This window comes from Grammomys surdaster, unplaced genomic scaffold, assembly GCF_004785775.1.
Source record: "Grammomys surdaster isolate TR1022 unplaced genomic scaffold, NIH_TR_1.0 125688, whole genome shotgun sequence".
NCBI lineage: Eukaryota > Metazoa > Chordata > Mammalia > Rodentia > Muridae > Grammomys > Grammomys surdaster.
The window spans coordinates 1748946-1769966 of NW_021620524.1; the positions used below are offsets into that span (position 1 = coordinate 1748946).

At 50.6% G+C, this 21021-nt stretch overlaps 1 protein-coding gene across 4 annotated transcripts in view; it reads left to right on the forward strand.

The window, feature by feature from the left end:
* Positions 1-21021, forward strand: part of Slc38a10 (solute carrier family 38 member 10) — a 50607-nt gene that overhangs the window by 20737 nt on the left and 8849 nt on the right. For all 4 annotated transcript variants that reach the window (XM_028787839.1, XM_028787840.1, XM_028787841.1 and 1 more), the window contains exons 7-11: positions 1317-1419; positions 3230-3412; positions 6556-6667; positions 7273-7379; positions 17591-17747. In XM_028787839.1, coding sequence (XP_028643672.1) covers positions 1317-1419; positions 3230-3412; positions 6556-6667; positions 7273-7379; positions 17591-17747 — 662 coding nt within the window. The remainder of the gene's footprint in view (positions 1-1316; positions 1420-3229; positions 3413-6555; positions 6668-7272; positions 7380-17590; positions 17748-21021) is intronic.

The window sequence follows — 21021 nt, forward strand, 5'->3', positions numbered from 1 at the left end:
CCTCTGTGTGTGCACATGCTCCTCTGTGTGTGCACATGCTCCTCTGTATGTGCACATGCTCCTCTGTGTTGTGCACATGCATGTGGTTTAATCTCCCCCAGAGACGCGCCTCCTGCCGTGACTAGTCAGCTCAGAGAGGCTGTGCCACCTCATGGCTGAGCCAGGGCTTGTGCTAGCTTGCCTTCTGTATCCTTGAAGCTGTGTAGCGTGCTGCTGCCTTTTTTCTCCTCGCTGACTACAGTGGTGGCCTCTTGTGCTGAGGCTGACTTGTGAGCTTGGGGTGGACAGGAATCTCAGCTTCCCATCGCCAAGCCTCCCGCTGACCCTTGCCTGCTTCTTGATCAAGGTAGTACACCTCTTCGCTTCTCGTGGACTCTTTAAGGACATTTTTGGGTCGGACTCAGCTGATCCGTGTGCTGGTCTCTTTACTAGTTGCAGATTTCCAGCATGCATGTGTGTGAGTTGTGTACATACACACACCCACTTCCCTGGTTGTTCCTACTCTGACTTCCTTTATGCCTTTGGTCTTTTCCTGGAAGGACATAGCCACCGGGGAAGTACATAACAGGGGCACCCAGGTTTTCCCTCCTGTTCTAGCTTAGTCCTTTAACTAGTTGGTTTCTGAGCCTGAACCATCCCAGATGCAGCCCCCTTCTACTCTCATGTCTTCTCTCCTCAGTCATGGTTCCCCACACCGCGCAGGTGCCCAGGTCCTCCATGTTCCTCTCAGTTGGCTTTCCTGTCCCAAGTCCTCAGCTGTGCTGTCATGTCCCTGTCCTGTCCAGCAGCAGCAGCACACTCCTGCACCAGGCCCAGGACACACACAGTCCAGCTTTCTCGTCACACTGGGAGAGGCTGCTGTGTGGGAGGCGTGGCTAGGCCGACCCTTGTGTGTGCTCACTTTTGTGTGTTGATGGCGTGAGGTGGCTGCACCAGCTGCACTTGTGTGTGTTTAACTCTCGCATCCCTTGCCATGGAGGCTGCGTTGGCTTGCCGTTTGCTCCTTCCTCAGACCTGACCAGTCACGTTTGCGCTTGCACAGCACGGTGCTGGCTGTAGAGCACTGGTGAAGGATCTACATGGAACCTTGTAGGGTATAGGTCGTGGGTCTTATCACAGTGCAGCTGTCTGTAGTGTCACCCAGCTAGTGACCTTGGCACCAGGAGTCACTCTGCGGTGAGTGTTTTTCGAAGGAAGTGTCAGAGGCTTATTGTCTGGGCCATTTTGGTAGAAGTCCTAGGAGTTGTCAAGAGGGGCGGGTGAGGCTCTAGAGCCTGGTTGCCTAGAGTCTGTGCGACTTGCTTGTCTTTACACAGCCAGGTCCTGCCCACCTATGACAGCCTGGATGAGCCATCAGTGAAGACCATGAGTTCCATATTTGCCTCGTCCCTCAATGTGGTCACCGCCTTCTATGTCATGGTAGGAACTGTTCCATGCCCAACCCTCAATGCACAGCACGCTGCTGTGTGCACTCAAGGCCCCGTGCGGCCTCTGCTGTCCGTCTGTAGGGGTTGCAGACGGACCACTGGCTCTTGCCTTTCCACATCAGCGTCTGTGTTTGTGGTGACCCAGAGCATTTCAGGTCCTCAGCTGAAATGCTTGTCTGGGGTCTGTGTGGCTCACTCGTCACCCCAGGCACAGGCACCTCTGAGCTGCCTCTATCCTAGACCGTGTTGTATCTTTTTCTGGTTTGTAGAAAGAGTCTTACTTTGTATTCCTAACTGGCCTGAAACTTTCTATGTAGATGAGGCTGGCCCCAAACTTGGGGTGCTCTTCCTGCATATGCCCCCCAAGTGCAAGGATTACAGGTGAACACCACCACACCCAGCTGTGCTGGCGTTGTCTTGTCTGAAGAGCTCAGGCATCTTGGCCAGGGCTGGTTCAGACTGCTTCATCTCTCTTCACATCATTGTTAATTCTCTACAGAAGAGCATTCCCACTAAAAAGAATGGTGCTGAGCTGGCTGCAGCCAGCTACCCTTGTGTGTGGTGCGTGGGATACCGTGTGATTAGATACCCCAGTCCGCAAACATTATGACCATTTTCAGTAGTTCCCTCCCACTTGCACTCCAAGAAAGGGCTTCTCTGTGTAGCCCTGGCTGTCCTGGAACTTGCCTTGAAGAACAAGCTGGCCTCAATTCAGAGATCTGCCTGCCTCTGCCTCTCAAGTGCTGGGATCAAAGGTGTGTGCCACCACCACCTGGCTATTCCTATTAATATACTTAAGTGCTGTAGTTATTTATTATGTCTGTCTGTCTGTCTGTATCTATCCATCCATCCATCTATCATCTATCTGTCTGTCTGTGTCTATCTATCTATCTGTCTGTCTATCTATCTATCTATCTATCTATCTATCTATCTATCTATCTATCATCCATCCATGACAGCATCTCACTGTGTCACTAAAGCTGGCCTGAGGCTCACATGTAGCTTAGGCCTTGAACTCCTGATCTTCCTGCTTTCTCCTCCCAAGAGTGGGGATTATTATTCCACACCTGGCTTCTCTGTGTTCTCTGTCAATAAAGTTATAGCGATCCGTAAGCTGCCTAGTTGGTAGAGCTTGCATCCATGACCCATAAGTTTGATCCCCAGAACCATGGAGTGGAGAGATACTGTCAGAAACAAGAATGTGAGTGTGCTAGGGTTGTGCCTTAGCCCCCACTCTTCCTATGGTAGCTGTCTTCTGAGTGGTCAGTGGAGCATCGTCCATCCTGCTCTTCTGTCCTTTTAACCCCACAGTTATTTGACTGTTTTTTTTTCTTTTCCAGTTTTTTTTTTTTTTTTTGAGGCAGGGTCTTACTGTGTAGCCCAGGTTTGCCTGGAACTGTCTCCCTCCTCCTGTTTATGCCTCCTGAAAGCTGAGATCACAGTCCTGAGCCCCTACACCCAGCTCCTCATTGAGTTTGAAACCAGATTAAGAGTGGCTCCTCTGAAGGAGGCATTCTAGACCCTTCCTTTTCATTTTCGCCTCTTTTATGTTTCTGTTGAAGTTATACTGACATTGCATGTCAATAGCAGTCCACCTATGTCATTGTGAGTCTCAGGACTGAAGGGCTGAGGAGTACTTTTGTCCTTGGGAGGGTGGGTCTTGTGCCAGCTTCCTTGGGGAGGTACTCTGAGGCCAGTCTGGGATAAAGCAGACAGACAGGGAGACAGGCAGTCAGAGAGTGATGGGTGGTGGACCGGCAGAGACAGAGCTGGCCATGTTGCTGTTTCTCCTCCTCCAACAGGTGGGGTTTTTTGGTTACGTCAGCTTCACTGATGCCACCACAGGCAACGTGCTGATACACTTCCCCTCCAACCCGGTGACAGAGATGATCCGAGTGGGCTTCGTGATGTCCGTGGCCGTGGGCTTCCCCATGATGATCCTGCCGTGCAGACAGGCTTTGAACACACTGCTGTTTGAGCAGCAGGTAATGGTCCTCTTCCGTTCTTTTGGGCTAGCTCTGTGTTTTCATGATAGTGGTACGTGGAGCATTTTCTAGTTAGAAATAAACTCTGTGTGTGTGTGTGTGTGTGTGTGTGTGTGTGTGTGTGTGTGTGTGTTAGGACAACTTTTAGAAGTTGATTCTCTCCTTCTACTGTGGCTCCAGTGGTTGAGCCCAGATTGGCTGTCTGGAAAGTGTTTTACCTGCAGAGACATCTTACTGGTCCAAACAAAGTTCAAGTGAAATGAAGTCTTGGCTTATTTTGAGGGGAGTCTGCCATGTTTTGCAGGTTGGCCTGGAACTCAGGATTCTCCTGCCTTTGCTTTCTGAGTGCTAGGATCACAGGTGTGTACCAGCATGCCCAGCTGAAACTAAGTGGCTTTTGTTGTTTGTATGTAATTTAGCTTTTTATTTAGTGATGGAAGTGGGGCTTACTGTCATGGTTTATGAATGGAAGTCAGAGGGAATGGATAGGATCCAGGTCTCTCTCTTTACCTCGCAGATTCTGGGGTCAAACTAAGGCTGTTAGGCTTGTTGACAAGTGTCTTTACCTGTTGAGCCATTCTTCCCTCTCGGGAAGTCTTTAATAGAGATCCTCCCCTTCCCTTCCCTTCCCTCCCCTCCCCTCCCCTCCCCTCCCCTCCCCTTCCTTTCCTTTTTCCCCTCTTTCCTTTGTTGCTAGGGATTGGACCTCATGTATGCTAAAGTTCACCCACTGCTCAAAGAACATATAAGAAAGGCCTGTGGGCCATGCCAGTTGTGTAGGTAACTCAGTTCATCTCTGGAATTTGGCAGAATTGATATACATCCTCCAGTCCTGGGGAAGCTGCAGCAGGGACCCACTGATCACATTGATCACAGCTGGCATTGTGGGATAGGCTTCTGCTGCTCTGCTCTGTACTTTGGTGTGACTTCTGGTAATATGTTGGTAGAACCTTTGTACCATGTGTGTGTGTGTGTCCTTCACAAGAAACTTTCAAGGCTCTCTGGTCCTTGCTTGCCCTGGGTTGCCTCATGTCCGTCAAGCCTCTCCATCTCAGCTTTCCACCCTTGTTCATAGGGCGCCCTTTCCTGAGTCTGGCAAGTTAGCTCCACTGCCTGGGCTGTTTTCTGTGATGACAGCTTTTGCTCCAGTGCCCGACATCTTAGACATGGTCTGTCTGATCAACCAGGACTCTTGGTGGCCAGAATTACAAGGTCACTCGAGCACTTGGGGTGAGGGACATGGCGCTGGTCTTAGCGTGTAGACTTCAGTAGAAACAACTGGCACAGAGCTCCTACCTGCTGGAATCATGGCAGTGCTGGTGTTTGTGACTCCCATGGACTTGGCAGCCAGTGACAGTAGAGGCCCAGAGCCACAGGCCGAATGCCTCTCACATGTGTGCTCCTAGTGTACCTGTTAGTGTTACGCATCTGGATGCTATGCAAAGTAGAATTTAGGACTTTGTCCCTTGAGGGACAAAGGTGAGACCAGCTCTGTGACCACAGGCTCACCATACTGCACCCTATCCTTGTACAGCCTGACCTGTGAGTTCCTGAGACCACATCTCATTGCTAAATTTGAGCTTGGGATGTGCATGTGTTTCAGGTTGGAACAGCATTAGTGAGTTTTTGCATAATGTACTCCTTCCTTTGCAAAGTTGTTTTGTTTTGTTGAAATAGGGTCTTACTATGTAACCCTGCCTGGTCTAGACGTCGCTATCCAGATTAAGGTGGCCTTGAACTCAAAGAGAATTACCTGTCTCTGTCTCCCAAGGGCTAGTGTCCATCTCTTTTGTAAAGTTAAACAATCAATAATGGAGCAAAAAGAATTATTAAGTAAGTTCACTGTGCTAGTACACACCTTTAATCCCACATTTGGAAGCCAGAGGCAGGTGGATCTCTGTGAGTTTGAGGCCAGTCTGGTCTACAGAGGAGTTCGAGGACAGCCAGACCCACCCAAGAAACTGTGTCTTGAAAAACAGTTCACCTGCTTCTCGGCCTTCTCCCTCACATGCATGTGGCTGCTTCCCTGTACCTGTCTGTTTACAATGTTACTTCCCTTTCCTATGTTCTCAGTGGATTTACTGGGAGCCTGTCTGTGTTTCCATGGAAACCTACAGCATCTCTTGTAGATGTTCTCCTATTGATGGATTTTCAGCTTGTCCTCAGGAATATCTGACATACGGATTCCTACTTCCTCCTTTAGAGAATTTCTTGGTCAACTTCCAGTTGTGCTGTGACTGGTGTTCCTGGTTATGTATAAACTGTCATTCTTACTCAATGAAAGATTCCACCTGCAGCTGCCTCAGCCTATCCTGGGTTAATGTCTATTATGAAAATAAGTTACTTTGAAATTCTAGTTCTGGGAGGCTCAGTTATTCCTAGCCCAGGAGTGACATTGTGCCGATCAAGCCTTCCTGTGTGTCAGTTCAGATGAGGATCAACAAGTTGTCTGTTGTCAGAGGGGAAACGGAGGCACACAGCTGGTGCTGCCAGAGCCAGGATCTGAACCAGGCTGTGTAAGACTCTTAGGCATGTAGACTCTTGAGGCCAACACCTCTTGTGGTGTCACACCTCAGAGTGTCCTTTGTGCGGGCATGGCAGGGTGTTGGGATGTGTCACATCAAATCCTTCTCCACTTTCCTCCTTTCTGGACTTTGAAATTGTTAAGTGTCCACCATGGACGTGTTGGGAATGATGATAACAGCGTAGTGTGTAAGCGTGTGTGTGTGTGGTGCATGTGTGCATGTAGAGCTCCAACATGTTCTCTGAAGCTGCACATTGATGAGAAGCTGACTCACCAACAGGCCTGTCCCTCCAGAGTCTACTCCACTGTCCAGTTTGTGTGTCTAAGACTCGGTTTTGTCTTTGCTCTAAGACAAGAATGTAATACTAACATTTCAAAACAAGGTTGTAAGATGTGCAGCCCATGTGGGGAGTTAGGCGCTTATGGCGGCCAGCCTGGCATTCTGTAGGCTTCCGTTAAAGCTGCTCAGCCAAATCTGATGGTGCTGGGACAGTCACCTGCCAGGAGAGCTCCCTGCTGGCCCATGCAGAGATAGGCTTGCTTAGCAGAGCCCTGTGTGGTGTTGTGCCACTGGAAAGTGGTCCTTTCAAAACTGGTTGTTTTCTTTTCTTTCACGTAGCAAAAAGACGGAACCTTTGCTGCAGGAGGCTACATGCCCCCACTCCGCTTTAAAGCCCTGACCCTCTCGGTTGTGTTTGGAACCATGGTCGGTGGGGTCATGATCCCCAATGGTAGGTGACTGGCCCTGCTGCCTCTTTTCTGCCCTTAGTTTTGCTCCATTCTTCTTGTTGCATGGGGGACCCAAGGCCCATGTCCCTGGCCCGTGCTCAGCGTTCAGCTAAGGTTACTCCCAGAGTCTCATGCCATTTTCTCTAGTGCCCTAGTGTGCCTGGTGTCCAGTGTGCCGAGAAACTCCAGCTCATACCCATTCCCCAGCAGCCCGGTTGTAGCATGGTGTCACCAAACACAGGAGCACTGGCTTCAGCCAGCCAGACCATTGTATCCTTTACACACATATCTTAGGGCAAGGTGCTAGGGCACTTGCCAAGTGGGTAGTGTGTGCTAGGCCATGTGGAGCCAACTTCTGATTTTCTGTAGGAAACCCCCTGTGGTTGGCCATTTAAAGATCAGCTGTCAACAGTTTCCCAGGATACCCTGCTTTGACTAATTTTAGTGTATAAGGAAGAGGAGAAAGGTAGAAATGGTGGTGGAGCCCCCTGGATACAGCAGCTGTCTGTCCGCTGGCACTCAGGCAGCCTTTACAGTAGTGACCTTGTCACTCTTATGCCTGGTGAGTCCTGTCTCCCAGTCACCTCTGCCGTCTGTTCGTTTGTAGTGGAAACCATCCTCGGCTTCACAGGAGCCACCATGGGGAGCCTCATCTGCTTCATCTGTCCAGCCCTCATCTATAAGAAAGCCCACAAGAGTGCACCCTCAGCCCAGGTGAGTGTGGCCTTCCCCTAGGCCACGTGCGCCTGTCCCCAGGAGGAAGAGGAGAGTTGCCCACCAGGTGGCCTGGCCCTTGTCCAGTTGGTCTAGTCAGGGAGAGGGCCTTCAGACAGGTTCTGTCAATTCACTCTCAGTGTCTTACCACAAAGAATACTTGGTCAAGGAGATGTGGGGAGTGGGCCACACAGGTGGCTCGGTCTCTGCCCCATGTGTGTCAGGGCTTCCCCAGAGAGGACACTTTTCTCCTCCTTTCCTCAGACATGACACTAAGTCTGTTCATACTGTGACTCAGCTGTCCCCTCCAGGAGAGACTCATTCCCACAGAGAGCACCGCTGCTGGATTAATGGGGTGTCCTAGGAGGACGGTGTATGTACCTGTGTGTGGGCATGCTCCCGCTTTTTTGTTTTTGTTTTGTTTTGTTTTGTTTTGTTTTGTAATGTAGCTTTCTGCTATCTTTGCTTAACATCCATGGCAGGGTGCTCCTCAGCCGCAGGTGCGAGCATCCAGTGTAGCCGTTTATTTTAGCTGTATCCTAGGGCTCACAACATGGAAATTTCACAGTCTCCATCTCCCACGTAGGCATCTCGAGCTTTTGGCACAGATGTTTCTCTATACATGAGGACATTCCTGTAGACAGTGTTCCGGAAATGAGACTCCCTGTCAGAGTGGGAGCCTCCCACCCTGTGCCTGGTGAGGCCCTGTGCCTGGTGAGGCCCTGTGCCTGGTGAGCCCCTGTGTCTGGTGAGGCCCTATGCTTGGTGAGGCCGTGACTTCCACACAGGGAGTGGGGTCATAGTCTCAGGCACACAGCTACTTAGGTTCTTTCTCTATGAAGTGCCTGTGGTTCTGCTTCCTTTTTAGGGAATTATTGTATTTTCTTATTGACCAGTACTGGTCGATGTTTAAGGGATCAAGTGTGGGCTTGGACAGTGGCTCAGTGGGGCAAAGCACATGTGCAACTATGAAGGAGGCTTGCAGTTTGGGTCCCCAGAAATGCGCAAAAGCTTCGTGGGCATGGTGGCCAGCCAGTGATCACAGCACTTGAGAGACAGAGACAATGCCGGGAGCAGGCCGGTTAGCTAGACTGGTTGAATCAGAGAGCTCCAGGCTCAGCAAGAGACCCTGCCTCAGTAAAGTGGAGAGCCATTGAAGAAGATAGCAGGCAGCAGCCTTGGGCCTCTAAACACACATACACTGAAGAAAGGCGCAATGTATGTTGAAAACAGTTCTTACATACAGCTTCACTTATTTTGACAGTGTGACCCCAGCCAGAAACCCTCCAGGCCAAATGGGATATCCTGGCACCCCAAAACTCCCTGTGAGCCCCTCTCATCCTCTGACCCTGCATCTCAAAAAAAGGTTACCATTGTCTCTTCTGGTGACTCTAGCTTGGTGCTGTGAAGTCTCATGATGTCTGTATGGTGGTTATAGTCACTGCATGAGTGCCTTGCTGTTACTCGGGTGATCTGTAGAGGTAGGTTGTTTGGTTGTTTTTGAGACAGGGTTTCTCTGTGTAGCCGTGCCTGTTCTGGAACTCCCTGTGTAGACCAGGCTGGCCTCGAACTCACAGAGATCCACCTGCCTCTGCCTCCCAAATGCTGGGATCAAAGGTGTGCAGTACTATCGCCCAGTGATTTATAGTTTTTTGTTTGTTTGTTTTTTGTTGTTTGTTTTGTAGGGGTTTTTAATAAATTATATATATATATATATTTCAAATGTATATATACTTTACACTTGTTTGGCTTTTTAAAAAAGTTTCTTTCTTTTGTTTGTTTATTTTGTTTTTTAAGACAGAGTTTCTCTGTGTAGCTGTGGCTATCCTAGAATTCACTCTGTACACCATACTTGTTTTGAATTCAGAGATCTGCCTGCCTCTGTCTCCCAAGTGCTGAGATTAAAGGTGTGCACCACCACTGCCTGCCACTTTTTTCTTTCTTAAGAACATCTCTTTCTCCCCCTTAATTACATTTATGTACTTTGTGTGCATGTGTGTGCATGTGTGCATATGTGTGCATGTGTGTGCATGTGTGCATGTGTGTGCATGTGTGCATATGTGTACATGTGTGTGCATGTGTGTGCATGTGTGTACATGTGTATATGTGTACATGTGTGTGCGTATGTGCGCATGTGTACATGTGTGTACATGTGTGTACGTGTGTGTACGTGTGTGCATGTGTGTGCATGTGTGTGCATGTGTGTACATGTGTGTACATGTGTATACATGTGTTCTGATATGGAGGTTGGAGGACTTGTGGGACTCATTCCTACCGTCTGGATTTAAGAATTGAACTCAAGTTGTCAAGCTTTGCAGCATGCACCTTTATATCTCAGTGGCCCCATTTACATTTTTAAGTTTATTATTCATAAATGAATGAATGTTTATGAGTGTGCCTGGTGTCCTTGAAGGCCAGAAGGTGTCAGATCCCCTGGAACTGGAGTTCTAGGCAAGTGTGAGCCTTGTGTGGGTGCTGGAAACTGAACCCACTGAGCTGTGGGTGTTCTTGATGGCACCATTTTTTGAAACAAGAGGAACTGACTTTGTATCCCAGGTGCTGGGTTATCCGTGTAAGTTACTTTACGTGGCACTGGACATCTTTTGGTGACAGAAGTTCTAGATTTTACTTTGGCCCAGTTTATTGGCTTTTCTCCCCTTAGTGCCTTTTGGTTCTATTTAAGAAAAGTAGAGGTATCTGCCTGTCCCAAGTTCTGAAGATCTATTCTGGTGGCTTTTATCATTCACCCCACTTGGGATCAACCTAAGTTGTGGCTGTCCGGTTGATCCACACTGTCCCCTGCTGTGTCCTTCTCAGTCCCTCTTGTCTGTTTGAGGCTCTTGGGGGCCTTTGTTGACTGGCATGCTGGTCCCTCCTGTAACTGTTCTGCCTGTTTCATGTGCTGAGCCTTTGTGCTTTTCCTCCATGGTTGGTACTGAGAGGTGAACACTCTCTCCCTCTCAAAGGTGCTCCTTGTTGTCAGTGCTCCTTGTCGTCAGTGTTCCTTGTCATCAGTGCTCCTTGTCAGTGCTCCTGTCATCAGTGCTCCTTGTCATCAGTGCTCCTTGTTGTCAGTGCTCCTTGCTGTCAGTGTTTCTTGCCATCAGTGCTCCTTGTTGTCAGTGCTCCTTCTCATCAGTGCTCCTTGTCAGTGCTCCTCTGCATGCTTGACCTGCTCCTGAGTAATTGCTGACAATGTGTCACTGCTGACTAGATTGTAGAGGTGATAGCACCTGCAACTGACAGTATTTTCCTAATATTTTTAAAGATTTACTTATTTTGAATGATGTGTATATATGTGGGTTTGTGTGTTTGAGTGCAAGTGTTAGCAGAGGCCAGAGGCATTGCCTCCCCTGGAAATGGAATAATGGGGTGCTGTGAACTGTCTGACATGGGTGCTGGGAACTGAACTCAGGTCTCTGAGAGCGTGGCGTGTGCTCCTAGCAGCTGAGCCATCGCTCAGCTCTGCACAGTGTTTGATTCCCACTGATGTCTTCTCTTGCCCACAGCCTCTTAGACTTCATCACTGTGACAAACAAACACCTGTGGACAAACGCCCATGAGAGAGTCTTAGGAAAGGTTGACTTGGGCTCACAGTTCCAGAGTTTTGGTGTGGTCCTCGATCTCATTTTTAGGTATGAGTTACAGTGTTGTTACAGTGATGGCAGTGTGTGCCAGAGGCTGCTCACCTGTGGCATCCAAGAAGCAGAGAGAACAGACTAGATGGACGAATGCCACCTCCATAACGCCACCAGTGTCAGTGGATTGATTCGTCCCCTGATAAAGGCCCAGCCTTTGTGAAAAGCCTCCCTCAGTGATCGGTTTCACCGGCCGGAGACCAGACCAAACATGCAACACATGAGCCCTTAGTGGGATGCCTCAAATCTAAACCATAACAACTTGCAGATATTTGGGGGTTTTAGCAACTCTTTGAATGTACATTGGAGAGTTTCAGCTCCTTGCCGTTGGTTATGTGTGCTTCATGGTCTGATATATGGCGTGCTCTCTGAGTGCTTGGGCCTAACGTCACAAACTGGGCATTTTGTACTGATTTTTAAAAATCTTACCAGTTCTGAGAAAGGTACAATAATTCTTAATTGTAGATTTATGTCCTTTTAGCCCCTTGAGTCTGCTTTTCAGTCAGGCTGTGTCATTAGCTGATGCTCTGGCTTGTGAAGCACCTGCTTCCTGTGTCTGTGTCCCTAAATGGTTTTATAGCTACCTTAGTCTGCTCTGCTCAGGTTAGCTTTTCTCACTCTTCGGCTTGTTTTGTTTTTTGGTGTGGGTGTGTCTCTGTGATGATTAATATTGTCCGTCAGCAGGAACTAGAATCGTAGGCGACCACCCTCTGGACGCGGCTCTGGCTTGATTGGTATGGGAGGAGCCACTCTACCTGCCGTCCCATGACCTCGCGGCCGGGCTGACTAGAGAGGAGTGAGTGGGCTGACACCAGGACTCATCTCTGCTTGCTGATTGCTGATGCGGTGTGACCAGCCGCCTCATGCTCCTGCCGCCGTCCCTTCTCTCAGCTAGAGCCTTGATGAACCCTTTGTCTAAGCTGCTTTTGTCTGGTGCTGTGTAACAGCAACAAGAAGAGCAACAAGCAGTCTCTGTTCTTCTTCCTGTTAATACTCTGGTATGCAAGGGTGGATGTGTAAGGGAGTGTGGTGTTCTTCCTGCTACCTGCAGAGTTTAGAGGGTGTGGTACACTGCCTGCTACCTGCAGAGTCACGCCCACTTGTCTTGGCACACCCACTGACTTAGGCAAGAATTTCCATTTGTCTTTTATTTTTTTTAAGACAGGGATTGCCTGTAGCCCTGGCTGTCCTAGAGATAGACCAGGCTGGCCTTGAGCTCAGAGATCTCCCTGCCTCTGCCTCCCAAGTGCTGGGACTAAAGGTGTGTACCACTACTGCCCGACTTTGTTTTTGTTTTTATGAAACAGGGTTTCACCATGTAACCTTGGCTATCCTGTAACTCACTATGTAGACCAGGCAGCCTCTGCCTCCTGATTGCTGGGATTAAAGGCAGTTCCATCCACCCCAGGCCATTACTTATTAGTGGTGTGGGTGGTGGAGTTGGAGAGAGAGAGAGAGAGAGAGAGAGAGAGAGAGAGAGAGAGAGAGAGAGAGAGAGAGAGACACACAGACAAGACAGACAGAGAATGAATTCAGGCCAAAGGCATCTTCTCCTCTTAGGCATTTGATTTATTTTATGAATAAAAGTTGAGTCAACTGACCTAAGAAACCTAAGTCTCCCCTTTGGTTTTGTTCTCTTTGGGATGTGTTAGTGCTACAGATCCACTTAAGGAGACCAGCGTCTGTGTGGTAGCTCACATGCAGCGTCCACCATGCGTGTCCAACTCAGCTGTCACCTGAGGTCTTCTCAGTCCCGCTCCCTGTCTTCTGCAGCACTTGGCTTCTGTTTTGGGGATTTTTTGGTTTTTGTTTTGTTTTGTTGTGCTGACTAGCCGTTAATGTGCAGGGAATCTGTGGACTTCCTGTAGTCTTTTTCCTGTTCACCTCACTGAACCCTCCCTGGATCTCTTGGCTCACTTCCTTCTTTCCCACCGCTACATGCCTGTTACATCTCTTGTCGGTGTGAGTCATCGTGTGCCTGTTATGTTGCCTGTGGTGGGAGTGGGCAGTTTGGCGTCGTCTTTATGCAGCTGGAACTGCCTCTATATGTCGCCACACATACATGACCTGTTGCATTCATATAGGAAGGAGCAAGCATGGTCACAGCGTGGTGTGCTGTGTCTTCAACACACACTAACTGCATCATGCCGAGGCTCCATCTGTGCCTTTTTAACTGTTTCTGCAGGCCCTAGGCGTTTGACCTCCTTTTCTGACTGGGGTAGGAAGATCCTGCTGTTCTGCTATGAATCCACCAGCCTGTGCTGCTGTTCTCAACCACGTACTTATTCTGGCCGACTAGGGCACTCGGAAACTTCCATACTGTGGAAAACATACTCTGGAAGTGTGGCCGGGTCTGAGAACCAGGAACCAGGCCCTGTCCCAGGAGCTCTAGCTGCTCCTGCAGAAGACTCCTCAGGGCAACTGAAATTTGGCTCAGTGCAGTGTTTGCTTTCTGCTCAGGGACCTCGAAAAGAGCCAAAAAAAAAAAAAAAAAAAAATGAGTTCAAGGCTGATAGGCAGCTGGTGTGAAGGTGCATGAAGGAAGGATAATTACAAAGTGCGACAATAGCCCAGTAAATGACAACAAAAAACCTAGCTTCACCCAGCAGTTGCTTTCTGTCTCTAATCCTGAGTGAGGCTGGCTGGCCTTGTTGGTTGCTATTTGAGGATCTGCTGCTATGAAACCAGCAGGGGGCGCTGCAGCCCCAGGGACACTTACAAGAGTAGTGGATTCCTCCAGGAAAAAAGGCTCTGCTGGCCCCATTTTGGAATCAGCTGATCTTGGTCAAGTGTGAGTGGCACACACCTGTGCACATAGCAGTGCGCTCTCAGCAGGTCAGCGCCTGTCCTGTAGCCTGCTAGAGTGAGGTGCCTAAGGCAGGGGGTCCCGCTCACCACACTGTTGGCCCTGGTACCGGAATCTGAGTAGCTGTGGCCTGGCCTTGGGTGTGTGTTCTATCTCTGGAATTCAAGTGTTTGGACTGTTTTGTCCAGAACAGAAAGGTGTGTTCTCTGCCCAGTCTCAGGGCTAGGAGTTAGGAGTTAGGAGTCTCAGGTGTTAGGAGTTAGGACTCCTCATGGAGCCACAGTATAGCTCCTTGAGGGGATGGGGAGATAGGATGTTTATGGGCTGTGGCCCTGGGTAGACCCCTGTATTTCCCAAGCTGGAGCTGAACTGTAGGGGGTGAATTTTTGTCTTTTCCTGGCTGGCTCTGGACTGCATTAAGATGGATCCATGCCAGGATTGCAGTCGGCAGGGTGCTCTGAAATCAGACGTCTGGCACACCGGATCCTGTGTATCGATCAAGACCCCTGCTTCAAAAGCAGCTCTTCCACGGCAGGAAGCTGTGGCACAGTTCTGGGAGCTGGGCTGACGCTGAGGCTAGGCTGGTTTTCTCCCTGAGCCTGAGGCTACCCTGGGCTGGCTCCTCTCCCTGACTTTCTAGCCTTCCTTGCAGTCCTGCAGAAGACAGGGCTGGATTCCCTTGCTCAGAACTGCAAAGGAGCTGCTAGCACTGCTTCTTTCGCACACGGTGGTGGTCTGGACACTGACTCACAGCCCAGTGCAGCTCAGGAAGAGTTTGGGACCCTGGGCTTCCCACACTACCCAGGATGTGTGTCCCACTTGTTTGCACTCACTAGCAGAAGCTCCATGCCTGTGGTCAGTAGCACTTAGTGTTCTTTGGGTGTGTTCTGTTCTGACTGTGGCAAAAGTGTCACCGAGAGCTTCAGTTAGGTGCCTGGCTGTTGATAGGCGCACTCACTGGGCAGGCTGCCCCCACAGGTGAGACTGTAGTTTGATGTCTTTAGCCTTGTTGTTCCCGTGGCTCTCATGGCTTAGTAGATCTGGAACTCTGGCCTGGGGTCTTCTGCTGCTTCAGAGGAGAGGGTGAGTGCACGGCAGTGGGTGAGGCAGGCCTGGCTGGCAGCTGCAGAGACAGAGGCCAGTGCTCACAGAGCCAACAGCTTACAAGTATGTGTATCAGGATGAGTCCAAGCTCCGTAAGAGGAGGCTGTAAACCATCAACTGGGTGTGTTTGTGTATGTGTGTGTGTGTGTGTGCTCGTGCGCATGCACGCACACACACGTGCTGGTGTCCAGTAGACATCCTTAGAGCAGGCAGAGCCTGTTTCCCTGGTCTCAAGAAATGATTTGATTGTTCATCCTGCTGGCCTGTGCTCCGTGGAGCAGGAGTTGTCATCTGTTTCAGAGTGGAGGTTGGGGGCCCCTGAAGAAGGAGCACATCAGGCACCCAGGGGACTGGGTCTGTTCTCTGGGTCCCATAGATCGTAGCTGGAATACATTACACTCTTGTCCTACAACTGTTCACGTCCCTATGTAAGTCGATCTTAGTTTTCTATGTCACAGTTTCTCAGTGTGCCTGTGTGCTCTGAGCTGACGTTCCCACCTGACCTCAAGAAGAGGAGGGCAAGTGGGGACTAGGAGACCTCTTGACTGCTCTGCTCTGTCTCGAGAACTTTGTGACCCCAGTTTCTAAGGCAGATTGTAATGAGAATTTTTCTCTTTTGTTTTGTCTTTGAGATAGGGTCTCCCTACAGAGCCCTGGCTGTCCTAGTACTTGCTCTATAGACTAGGCTGGCCTTGAACTAAGAGATCCTCTGACTTGCCTCCGAAGTGCTGAGATTAATGGCGTGTGCCATCGCACCTGGCCTGTAATTAGAGTTTTTCAAGAAGCTTGTCTCCCAGTATCAGCAGAGTTAATGGGTGGTGGTGGTGGTTGTTTTATTTTCTGGGTGGTGGTGATGTTAAGCTCAAAAAGCTGAAGGTTGAAATAAATCATTCAAAGTCATGGATGAGATGTTACCTTTCCTTGTTATTCTCCATTGAAAATAACTGACATAAAATGACCAACAAATGTCTCTATCTTGGGTCCATGTCGTTTAGGAGAGCCTACTTTGCTGAGTTCACAGGGGATGGAACACCAGGCCCTGTCAGAGTCCCCGGACTCCATCCTCCTCAGGGAACTTGGGCTCCATAAGGAGCAGCAGCCTTCTATTTTCTGCCCCACTCAATACTCTCCAGGTCTGGCCTGCCCCACTAGTGGGTGGGAAATGCAGTTAGGGAGGAACTTTTTCTCTTGTGGCTGCTGCAAAAGGCCATTTCTCTGTTAGCTGGAGAAATACTGCGTGTGTTGTGCTGGTTTAGAAGGTGGTGAGGGAGGCTGGTTCTGTTAGCCTGCCAGAGTCTGTCACACCGAGAAGGGCGGTCTGGGCCCAGACCGTGATGTAAAGCTCTCTCGGCTCCTTCAGCGGCTGATGTCAACTTCCATCCGGAGCCTCTGACCTTTGTATCCAGAGCCTGGTTTCTGTTCTTTACCAGGCCAGAGCTGGGGAACAGGAACCTTGAAAACAGAGGGGCAGCCTAGGACAGGACACAGCATGAGTCATCAGGTCTACCTCCTGAGACAGCCTCAGCAACAATCAGCCAACGTTGTGCTAGCTCGTGCCCTTGCCTCCTTGAGGAGCGGATGCTGCCCGGAGGCTGTGACCGCACCTGTTTGGTTTTCCTGAGATGACTGTTGGCCATCCCAGTGAGCACTGAGCCCTGGATCCTTTCTTCATAGGAAGAATCAGTACGCTGACTTTCAGGAAGCAGCCTCCGCAGAGCTAAGACAAGAGTTTAGGGTGTGGTGGGGGCAGGGGCCCTGAAGCCCTGAGTACTGTAGAACGTATGTACTGACTGGAGGGGATACAGGTAAGACAGTATCCTCACATATACTTTGGCTCACTGGATAGCCATGGTTTCTGCCAGAAGGGTTAGGGGCTCTGAGACATCAAGGCAGTGAGTATCCTCTGGCTAAGAGGCCACCTTGCCAGCTCCTTTTGCAGAACCATGGAACCAGGAGTTACTGCCCCTCCGGAAGCTTGAGGAGACCAGACCAAGGCACAGATAGCAACATCTGTACTGGGAGCATCCCAGGCACACAGTAGAGAGGTGGCTTAGCAGGTGTCTGGTGGCTTGGTATGGGGGTTTGTAGTGCCACAGGATTTATTATCAATTGTAGGGTCCTTCAGCAGGAAAGGTCCTCAAGAAAGCCAGCAGCACATTGAATGTACCCCTGGGGGGTACTGGTGGCCACTCCCACCTTGGATGAGAGGGAAAGCCTATATCCCTGTTTATCCCAGCAGGGTATCAAACCTTGCCAGGTCAGATGTGTCCCAGCTGTTATTAGGAATTGACGTGGGTAATGTGATGGCAGGATATCCATGCCATGTGGCCCACATCCCTCCCAGGCCTCCACTGCGGGGTCCTCGGGGAGCACAGACTGAAGAATGACATGACAGGCCACCACTCCACAGTGCATAGTTGCCAGAGATTCTTGCTTCTCTTGCCACAGTAGTTGAGAAACTCAACCTTAGCCTGGCCTTGGTGCACAACTCCCCCCAGCACTCGAGGCTGAGGCAGGAAGTTTGTGAGTTTGAGGCTAGCCTGGGCCATGTAGTACCCTGTGTCAGAAAAGGAAAAAGAACCCTGTTTTTCCCAGGAAGCTTGAGTCTCCGTAGCTTCCAGCTGGAGACCCTCACTCCTCCTGTCTTGGGGTCTTTGGTCCAGGTGGTGCTCTGGGTCGGCCTGGGCATCCTGGTGGTCAGCACACTCACCACCCTGTCTGTGAGCGAAGAAGCTCCTCTGACCTTGGCGCAAGAAGCTCGCAGCGGCCGGCGAGGAGATGCTGACAGTGCGATGAAGGTGGAGGCAGCCCGACTGTCAGGTATATACACGGGCCCCGAAACCCCGGAACTTTCATGGTGCGAGCGCCCTCAGCACCAGATCAGGGTCATAGGTCGTCATTTGCAAGTCACCCCTGACTTCTGCTTCAAGGATTTCAGTCCCCTGTTAGTAGCCTCTGTCCTGTGAGTGATGGAGCTAACTGAGAGGTTCTAGGTTTCGGCCCAACCAACCCCATTCCATGAAGCCATGTGCTCTACATGGAGGCTGGCCAGTGTACTGCCACCTCTGCCGGTGATACGGGGATGGCACAGTGTCAGCTTAGATCTTCACGGTTGGCCATTGTGAAGACTAAACGGTATGTGTATTGCCGATATCTGTTTTGAGGATGTAAATTTGATCCAGTTTTCTCCTTGGCAAAGCCAGCCAGTGTATCTCAGGGTAGTTTACTGTCTCATGTTCTTCATTCTTGCCATTACTGGCCATACCTCCTCAGCAAGGGTCTTGGTGGTGCCTCATCTCCCCCCTCTGTGGCCATGCCACAGGGATCCAGGATGTGTGTTTTCAGAGTCATTTTCTGTGTATGTCTGTTTATTCTGGTTGATGCACCCCAGGCCTTCCCAGGCATAGCTGGTGAGGGTGACACAGGGCTAGCATCAGCCATCAGGCTGAGGCCCTGAGCCTGCCTGGCATCTGTGTCGGCAGATACGGTGTTTTAGCAGGTGCTGTCTTGGATACCAGTAATCCCGGCTTCTCTCTCTGGCATTAGAGGGTGGCACACATTAACTAAAAGTCAGTCAGGTTTGGGTCCAGATTTATGACACATCTGTCTAGCTCCAGCTCTGGGGAGGCTTGAGGAGGGAAGAGTCCCACCCTCCCTGGCAGATTTGAGCCATTGTGGAAGTGTTAGCTAGTCGCCTACCTCAGATACAATGCCTGCAGTGTACAGAAGGGAAGGTCCTGTTGAAGGGGACTCAGTGTGATGCACCTGCTGGATGCTCCTGAGCCCTTAACACTGTTGATGCCGAGATCTCTGGGTTTCCGTCATCTCTGTTGGGCTCCACATCCAATGCCACCACCATGGTAGTTGCCCCAAGGTGCTCTCCTCGGCCGCCCTCCTTTTCATGCAGCCCCGAGCTTAGGTAGGTGTGGATGCTCTCATCTGTCTTCCTGGATTGGCAAAGACAGAAAAGAGTCCTCCTGTCCCAGGTCCCAGGAATCAAGAGGTTAGGAAGTCAAGGTCACTGGGGACCCCAGTGGATAGCTGGGGTTTCCAGAGGCTGAGGATGAAGGATGAGAAGCCATAGAGCTGGTAATCTGGACTGGGAAGAGGCTTGCTTGAGGAAGGAGGTGCACATTCCATGCCCTCCCTAGCTGATGGAAAAGCTAGTCTGATGCCACTGCACATGCCACCAGCAGAGAACAGGTGTTGACGTGGGAACAGCAACACGGAAGGGGAGAGATGCGTGCTGGTGATGGTGGCATCCTGATAAACTATAGCTGAATATGCTCCCTTGCTGTGGGTGGTGAGGACGTCATGGCACTGCTGAGGTCACCCCAGCAGAACCCCGTGCAGCTCTGTCTCACTGGGCTGATAATTAGTTTCTCCTCAGTGCACACCCAGGCTCCTATGGCTCCTGTGCAGCTTCTAGTCAGGGCCAGCAGCCGTGTCCCATCTCTGTAGAATGTACAGACAGCCTGCTCACCTGTGGCCTCTGAGGCAACATCTGGTTTCCATTTCTTCTTGAGGCTGTAACAACACACATGGCTCCTCAGAAGCACTTGCCGTCTGTTTCTTAGCTAATTCTGTTTTCTGCCACCCTGCCTCCTGCCTATTTGAGGTCTTGCCTGGTTTGGGCAGGGCTCAGATTAAGAGCCTTCTCTGACTGCTCTGTCAGCTGCACCATCGGGTCTGAGAGCCTTGTTTATTGATCTCTTTGATGTTGTGGGGTCACAGATGGAACTGGCTCGCTCTAGTGAGAGCCCAGCACATGCTGTGACTGCATTGTGCTCTCACGTGGCACACGTGACCATCCGGTGCAGCCGGAGGCCCCATGCTTGGCCTTGTGGACCTTTGGTGAGCCTGGTTGAGTCCCTTTGAGTGCTCAAGAAGACAATTTTCCATCTAGAAAGTCTAATTAGGCCAATTATCTCTGTGTCCGATGGTTCGCTAGATGGTCTTGGGGACGACTTTGGATTTTGTAGTGTCCCAGTTCCTTCTCTGAGCACTATTGCATGCTGTTGCTTCCTTTCTTCCTCTTGCCCACCCACCTTGTGCACCCTGGGGCAGCACAGCTCAAGACACTCCCCATCCCCCTTCTCCTGCTGCATGGGGGGAGGGGCCACACTGGTTAGTTAGTGGGAAGTAGAAGGGTCATGCTGGGCGGCCATGGAGTGCTGTGGGTGCCAGGTACAGGTGACCTTGGGTCCCAGTCAGCACAGCCGTATCCCAGGGTCCTCCAGGGTAGACCTCTCCTCTGCCTTCTTGTCATCACTCTCTTCCTGGACCTTCCAAGGTTTCTGCTGCTCCCTGCCTTGGCCACTTGTGGAGGTGGCAGAGGCCCCCTGTTCCTTTGACAGTGTCAAGATTCATCCAGGAGACCCTGCTGCTGTATGTTCCTCCCTCCTTGGCTGTCTTCTTGACAAGGGACTTGTCACCTCTCCTCTGTGCCTGCTGAGGTTCTGAAGCTCTTTGCATCATGTGCTCCTCTGTCCTAGTGTTTTCTCGTTCATTCTTCTGCTGGTTCCAGAAGATAGCAGTGGGCTGGTTTCACTGCCTTCCCCGGGGCGACGGTCCTCATGGGACCTGCTAGATCAGAAGGGTTCCCCTTGGGCAGCCGCTGGCCTATGTCAAACCTGTGTGCACTGTGACTGTGGTGCTCAAGGGTGCAGTGCTGGCTTCCCCTTCACCTGTGAGCTGCACGTGCTAGTTGGAGGAGGGACCAAGAGTGAAGAGCAGGGAAGGCTTCCTCGCTGATGCTGAGACTCTGCTGTGTCAGTCCTGGTCATTAGCTTAGCTCTCCAGCTTTCAGGAGCTCATTGTGTGAGCCATAATTGGAAAGAAGAGCTATGGAGCCGTCCAGCTAAGCCCGAAAGACTGGGCTGTAAGTCAGACCTCAGCAGGTAACACTTCCTCTCTGAAGCCCAGAGAACAAAGCAGAAACTGGTTATTAGGAAAGCTCCCTAGAACACGGGCTGACTTTCAGAAAAGTATTAGGCCGTTTCTCGTGCTTCCTCAGGAACCTGGGATGCTGAGCTCTGAGAGGTGGGACTGTTCTTGCACCAGCAGGACCTCATCCTCATAGGGCGAAGGGTTT